Source organism: Juglans regia, chromosome 3 (genome assembly GCF_001411555.2).
Source record: "Juglans regia cultivar Chandler chromosome 3, Walnut 2.0, whole genome shotgun sequence".
In the NCBI taxonomy this organism is placed as follows: Eukaryota; Viridiplantae; Streptophyta; class Magnoliopsida; order Fagales; family Juglandaceae; genus Juglans; species Juglans regia.
The window spans coordinates 33,537,188-33,544,630 of record NC_049903.1 but is presented as its reverse complement, the minus strand read 5'-3'; the positions used below and the strand labels follow the sequence as shown (position 1 = coordinate 33,544,630).

The window sequence follows — 7,443 nt, the reverse complement described above, 5'->3', positions numbered from 1 at the left end:
CGAACGAAAATAAATGAGATTAAGATCTCGTTTGTTTTCACAATTCAACTCAACTTATTCCATCTCATCTCATTTAATTATTATAATTTTATTAAATTTTTATCTAAAATAAAATAATCAATTCAATTTTTTTAAATCTTAAAATAAAAATACTATTAAAAAATATATTTTAATAATATTTTATTTAATTTGTATGATATCATCCAAAATCAAATTAGGCCTAAATTTTCAAAATTTTTCTTTTTAAAGATAAATGGGATAAATTCTTTTACAGGAGCGAGGGATTTCATTGCAGTGTTAGTAGCGGTGAGCAAAACCCGAGAGGTCGAGAATTAGCGAGAGAGTGAGAGACACGATGCCGTGCCTGAATATTTCGACGAACGTAAGCCTCGAAGGCGTTGACACCTCCTCCATCCTTTCGGAAGCCACCTCCATCGTCGCTAAACTCATCGGCAAACCTGAAGCCGTACGCTCTCTTTCTGGTTTCTTTTTTGTCGACTCTTTTGTGCCTTTGATTTTCTTTCCTTTTCTTTTCGGATTAAGATATTACTTTTTTCTCTCTCCGATTAGACACAATTTAGAGGCGCTTTTGCTCTTGAACATTTTTTCTAGCGTCTTCTGTTTAGGGTTTAGGTTTACTTCCTAATTTTTATTTTTCTTATCTTTTTTTTTTTTTTTTGGTGATAAGTAATGTTTATTTTTCTTATCTATCTTCAGTATCATTACGATTTCCTTGTATAATGTGAATTGGGAGTATTGGATGTGTGTCTTCTTGGTCTCTGGAATACGGATTTATGGATGGCTCAGATGACAGTATGGCGGAAGCGATGCACATTGTTTACCCAGCATTCTTGGTGGTAACTGCTAGTAGATGGGTTCTATTCTCTTATAAAATCAGTGTTACGGAGCATTGATATGGTTATATCTAGATCAAAGAACCAACAGTCTGTTTGTTTGTGTCCTTAGTGATTGAGTGTGATCGGTGAGAAATGAGCAGTTAGCTTGTAGTCTTTGTCCTGCCTGCTTCTAGGTAAGGGTGCTACCCGCACCCCGCGGATGGGGGCCACCCTATTCCCGCCCCTGCATGGGCCAGGGGGGGAGAGTTGGGCCCTGTGCTCTCGTCCGGATGCCAGGGGGTGGATTGGCCCCCACTGCCGTCCGCCCCACCCTGCCCATTGCCCACCCACAGCAAAACACAACCTGAAAACAATAACAAAATCCAACACCAACCAAAAAACAATGACAAAATCCAAAACCAACCCAGATTTTTCACCAAATCCACATATCTATTGCTAAAATCCACAGATCCATCATCCAACAACAAATACACAAAGTTACAAACACAGAGTGAAAAAAATCATCTTAAAAAAATCGCAACCTTCTACTCTGGCAAGACCACGGCGTGGCTGTAAGTTTGAGCAAAGAACCACGGCCATGAATGGCCGTGGGTCTCTTCGCAAACCCATGGCCATTCGTGGCCTCAGACCCATGACCACGTCGTGGCCGTGATTGTCTCACAATCACAAGCTTCAAGAAGAAAAAGTGGAGGAGGGAGGAGGAGGAGGAGGAGAAGAGGAGGAAGAAGTGAATAGAAGAAGAGAGAGGGGAGCTAGGAGGTAGAACATAGTTATAGAACGACAGAGGGAGAGAAAGAGAAGAGAGGAGAGGAGAGAATGACATTGAGTTAGGGTTTTGTAGCTTTCTTTATATAGTACGCGGTCAAACACCAATGGGGTTTTCCCCAAAACAACTTCGTTTTATACTTACGAATTTGTTTTTTTAATATATATATATATATATATTATTTTGGGCCTGCAGACGGGGGAAATTCCAGGCGGTTTTGGGCCCAGCCCAAGCACCATCCCCCAACAAACAAAGTTAATCAGAGAGAAACCGCTTCCTTATTTTCTTGATGTATCCCTATTCGTCGAAACCTAAGTTAATATTTGAAGTGATGAATTCAAGTAAAGCTTAAGGTTGTAAGTAATCTTGCTATTTTAAATAAAAGTGCAATTTAAGTATATTTATTTGTTGGACAATGCTACACTCACCGAAAATACCCACCAAGAGTGTGTACCGAATGTGTTGTTTTTTTCAAACATTGTTTTTAATCCCCTTAAACATTTTTTTTTAAAAAAAAAAAAAATATACAAACTCATTAAAAAAAACTTCCTTAACTATTAAGTAAAAAAAAAAAAAAAAACAATCAGTACCCACTCTCGGTGGGTTTTCACAGTAGGACTAGTATTATCCTTATTTGTTTATTGTTTACCTGTGTAAATATTATGTTGCTATTTAATTATTATGTTTACTGTTTACAAAGTCATTAAATTACTAAGAGCATCCATGCCTCACCTCCATCATAAACTGAAGTCTACTCCCTCCAATTTCAGAATATCTTCCCTAACCTCCCTGTTACTCAATGTCATATGTGGACAATTATCTTCCCCTACGACAAAAGATGAACTCCAACAATTCCATTACAATGTTAACACTTAAAATACCTATAAAAAAAATAAAAATTATGCACGTCTTAAACATTAAATTGATTAATGGATATTGCACAAGGATAAAAGGTCATGAATCCTCCATCTTGGACTTCACCAATTTATGCACCTGCGTAACTTATAATCATTTTGTAGACAGCTATACTTCATACTGAACATGTCCTAAGTTGTTCACTTGTGTTAGTGTGGACAAAACCCAGTCCTCCATTTAGGATAAGGATGGTTTTCTTTAGAATGGTGAAAACCTTATATCGTGAACTAAGTCAGATCTTGTTTGTGTGATTTGATCATGCTCTCAATGAACTTGTTCTTATGCCAGAACAAGTGTTCTCTTTTGGAGTTTTTTTTTAATATCTTTTATTATATGTAGATTACCGTTCCAGTTTTGTCATTTTTAGTTGATTACACAAGTTCTCTTAACTAACAACTAAACACAACAGTGGTATTGTCAACCTAGATCGTACTTTGTTGTGGTACCTTTTCTCAACTTTAACTATTTGGTATCTTTTATCATGCAGTATGTGATGATTGTGCTGAAGGGATCAGTACCCATGTCATTTGGGGGGACTGAGCAGCCAGCAGCCTATGGTGAGTTGGTGTCCATCGGTGGTCTTAACCCTGATGTGAACAAGAAACTGAGTGCTGCAATTGCCACAATTCTTGAGAGCAAGTTGAAAGTGCCCAAGTCTAGATACTTCCTCAAATTCTATGACTCTAAGGCAAGCTATCTCAACTTCCCAAGCTGTCATGAAGAAGGGTCATTGCTGTGCACTTCTTTCTTCTCATTGCATCTCTCAATTTTGTTTAGGCACACCAAACCCAAGCATATGCTCAGTGTTTGCATGCTTTACACCAGAGTTAGATCACGTAAATAAATCTTTACTGTTTAAAACCATGATTAAAACTCTTTCTAGCTTTTCCTTATCGGCCAATGCTTCACCACTCCTTCAGGTAATAAGGCTATTTTATTTTCCTCTATGTATATTTCTTTTGCAGGGTTCCAACTTTGGATGGAATGGCTCTACCTTCTAAATTCTGGGTAAGATCTAAACCAGTGTCTTGAATTCCTAAACGACTCAATACTCTTGAATTCAGGACAACTTTGTTATCAATAATGTATTTGGTATCATAGGTATCTCAGTAATTGTTGGGGAAGACATATAATCATTTCTTTTCAGCGTGTTGTTAGGTTTGATAATGCAAAACAGTTGTCTTTCTTATATGCTACCTGGAGAAAACTTCTTTGGCAATGGCCAATGAATGTTATGTGATGTTATGGTACTTAAAATCTGATGTTTTTGTTATTGGATTGTCACCCTTTCTATATTAACGATTGGCCGGCTTCTTAGTAAGTGTGGGAATCGGATTCACCAAAGGATTTAGCTTACCTCCTGTGATTCACTAACAGATTGTTATGAACCCAATTACATTGGGTCGGGTTTGATGGGCCTCCAACCCAGTGGTATGTTTTATTTTAATTGATTGTTAAAGTTGTTAGTGGTCCACGGGTCTAGATCAGTGGCCCATGGCCTTTTGCTGGTAGTTGTTGAATTAGGAGGCCTCTTCTAGTATATGTACAAGGAAGGGGGTGGTTGTTGGGGATCTGGAAAATATTCTGGAACCTTTGTGAAGATTTGATTTGTGTATGGAGGTTGGAAACCCCGAAGTTTTCCTTATCAATGCATATGAGTCTATGAGACTCTTTATCAAACACTTTCCCTGCGCTTATTAATTCTTCTGCAATCAATCCATTACATTCCGCAGCTATCCTTTTTACATCACAGCAGGTTGAGTAGAATTTACAGAGGTTTACAAGGAGATTCATTTTAAGTGGTATCTAGAGCACACGATCTTGCCATGGAGTTGAGTAATGCAGAACTTCAAGTATGTTTTCAAAATTATCACCGTGCACTCTATGATGAATTGTATAGAGATCCTGGAGAAATGGTCCTGACAGTGAAATGTTCAAACGGAAAAAATTTAAAAATCTTAGTTGAACCTTCCTTTACAATTTATTATGTGAAGCTGAACATTGAATACGCACATGGAAGACATATCTATCCATTGGAACAACAAATATTGAAGGATGAAGATGTTCTTCTGGAAGATGAGGTTGAGTTAACAAACACAAAAATATTTGAACTGGTCATCTTCTTCTGGATATGAGGAGGGAAGAATTCGGCTCAAAAAAATTAGAAGAGGGAGTAGAAAAGTCAGTTATGGATTCAACCGAAGAAACACAAAAATCCGCATGGCATGAGGAAAATGGTGCGAAGGATGATGAAATCATGGAGAAAGGAAAAATAAATACAGTAGAGGTGGAAGAGATAATAGCAGTGCCCAAGGAAGTAGTTCCCTAAGAAATCCCTCTTCCCTCTACTCTCAGAAATCCAAAATTAATTTTGCTTTCACTTTTACTTTCAGATCTCTATTCTCCTTCAATGGTCGCACTTAACAAAAACCACGCTGTGGTTGTTAAAGGAGGAGAGCCAACATTCGGGATGAATGGCGACACCAGGTGGAATTTATTTCCGTTGTCTCCGTTTTTTGTTTCCTCAACCAATTTTTGGGCCTATGAGGGAAGCGCAGAGTCATCTCTTTTCCTACACTTTCTCATTAAACAAACATTTATTCTCCAATCTCTTAATTTCTTTCCACATGTTTTACCCATTAATCTATTGGGACTCTCTAAAAGCATGTGGCTGGAGCATTTTCCTGGTGAGAGGAAAATTCCCTACGGCATCTCCCATCTCTAATCTCACGGGAGACTATGTTACATTGATCCAACCCCATCCAAACCAGTTCCACGACCTCCAATTCAGCACCATCACCCATGTGCAGGCTGAGGGCCAAGACCTGCAAGGTAGCTCACCCGACCAGGAGAGCCTCATCTTCAACGAAAGGCAGCTCGAGTTGATGGGAAGGCAGTTCCTCAGCTGTGGTGCAGCAATACATGGAGGAAGCTCCTTCTCATTCTCTGCTGGAGACCGATTCAGAGTTCGGTGCTCAACTGATGCTCAGGGCCGGTGACTCTACCTCTCTCAATTCGATCTATATGAATCCCGCTATGGATTTCAATTCATCTCATACGCTGGTTCTAGGTGGAAAGTCGACGGCCGAAAATGAGATCTCTAAATCTATAAAAAGTACTAACGCTCTGAAGCTACCTGACAATGGTGAGGCTTCAATTCTTTATCGGAACTGGAGAGACCATTGAAAGAAGACGAATACTCTTTTAGCATCGATTCGTTCATGAATTTTCTTTCAACTAATCAGTTTGGCAGATTCCTCATTTGGTCTCCGGGGTTGCCTTCCATGCACGATGTTGTTTCTCGCAATTTTTGTGAGCTTCCAATCGGTACGGTTTGTGTTGCCGATGTTCAGTTAAGAGGACGAGGTCTGTCAAAGAATGTATGGGATTCTCCAATAGGTTGCCTTATGTTCTCTTTTAATGTACAAATGGAGGATGGGCGAACTGCGCCTCTTTTGCAGTATGTTGTGTCTCTTGTTATCACAGCATCTTCCATATCTCTTCTACTTTCAACCTTTGAGTCTTGGCTTGTTGCAGAACACAATAAGTGGGGTTCTCTCCTTGTTGCAAGTGGTCTTTCGTTTCTTTACATTGCCATTAAATTTTTTTAGCCTTGCTATCATGGTGTTGAAGGAGTTGTAAAAAATTGGGAACTCTTCTGGTGCATAGGTGTTGGTAGTTGGGCTGGACTTATTATTGGAGTTGTAACTGTGTGCTACTCTAGCAATGCATACAATTGAGTGAAGGATGTTGTTGATTCCTACCCGGCTGGAGTTGCTATTAAGGCCATTTTTGGCCTTGCAGTGGGTTACAAATCCATCAATATTCCTATCTTTTCAATTGCTGTTAGCACCTACGTTAGTTTCAGTTTTGCTACCATGCCTGGTATTGCTATGGCTGACTTTGGAATGCTGAGTACCACAGCTACTGGATTGGCCATTGACGTATATGGTCCAATTAATGATCAGGTTCGAGACACTGCTTTTGAGATCCAGGTATCTATGGTCATGTCCAAGGAGCTAGTGTACACATCTGATATGTTTCATATATTTTAAAAGATTGATGGCATCTCTTTTGAGACAATGTTATTGTGGTGGAGCATGAAGGAGAGGCATAATTGCTTTTCAAAATTCAGGATCTATTTTGATGAAGTTTCTTTAGCTCTACTCAGTGCATTGGGGGATGCTCTAGCAAATCTGCACCAGCCCATTGTGGCCGAGACCCTATCATATTCCTTGAAAATCCATTTGAATAAGACCTTATCAGTATCACCTCTTGGTTTCAGCACTTACATTGCCTCGAGCAAAACAGACATGTCCTAGTTCCACCATTTCAAGGATATACACATCAGACGGAAGTGAGTACCATAGAAGTTGGGGCAAGGCAATTTGAGAATCAAAATTTCAATCTTGAGGACAAGGTTTTTTGAAGGGGGGAAATTGTTATGAACCCAATTACATTGGGTCGGGTTTGATGGGCCTCCAACCCAGTGTTATGTTTTATTTTAATTGATTGTTAAAGTTGTTAGTGGTCCACGGATCTAGATCAGTGGCCCATGGCCTTTTGCTGGTTAGTTGTCGAATTAGGAGGCAAGTCTTCTAGTATATGTACAGGGAAGGGGGTGGTTGTTGGGGATCTGGAAAATATTCTGGAACCTTTGTGAAGATTTGATTTGTATATGGAGGTTGGAAATCCTCGAAGTTTTCCTTATCCATACAAGTCTATGAGACTCGTTATCAAACACTTTCCTTGTGTTTATTAATTCTTCTGCAATCAATCCATTACGTTCCGCAGCTATCCTTATTACATCACAGCAGATTGAGTAGAATTTACAGAGGTTTACAAGGAGATTCATTAAACAGATCTCTTGTTAAAAAAAACCACCAAAATGGTATGATTGAGGAC

The 7,443-nt window shown here is 39.2% G+C and overlaps 1 protein-coding gene across 3 annotated transcripts; it reads left to right on the top strand.

Moving 5' to 3' along the window:
• The first annotated feature begins 216 nt into the window (after positions 1-216).
• Positions 217-3,837, top strand: LOC109013655 (macrophage migration inhibitory factor homolog). Of its 3 annotated transcripts, XM_018995812.2 has the most exons (4): positions 260-466; positions 3,026-3,226; positions 3,316-3,374; positions 3,504-3,837. In XM_018995812.2, exons 1-3 carry the CDS (start codon positions 356-358, stop codon positions 3,367-3,369), a joined length of 366 nt encoding a protein of 121 aa, XP_018851357.1. In that variant the 5' UTR covers positions 260-355; the 3' UTR covers positions 3,370-3,374; positions 3,504-3,837. The 3 variants fall into 3 exon arrangements, with proteins under 3 accessions (XP_018851358.1, XP_018851356.1, XP_018851357.1); XM_018995813.2 differs by lacking the exon at positions 3,316-3,374 and having other exon boundaries at positions 217-466; positions 3,504-3,822; XM_018995811.2 differs by having other exon boundaries at positions 258-466; positions 3,026-3,374.
• Positions 3,838-7,443: the final 3,606 nt, after the last annotated feature.

What these genes read in the sequence shown, in the direction of transcription:
- LOC109013655 (XM_018995811.2), top strand. Translation starts at nt 356, where the DNA reads ATGCCGTGCCTGAATATTTCGACGAACGTAAGCCTCGAAGGCGTTGAC. An exon ending in TCATCGGCAAACCTGAAGCC is followed by an intron (nt 467 to 3,025) that starts GTACGCTCTCTT and finishes TTTATCATGCAG; the next exon opens with TATGTGATGATTGTGCTGAA. An exon ending in TTACACCAGAGTTAGATCAC is followed by an intron (nt 3,375 to 3,503) that starts GTAAATAAATCT and finishes TTTCTTTTGCAG; the next exon opens with GGTTCCAACTTTGGATGGAA.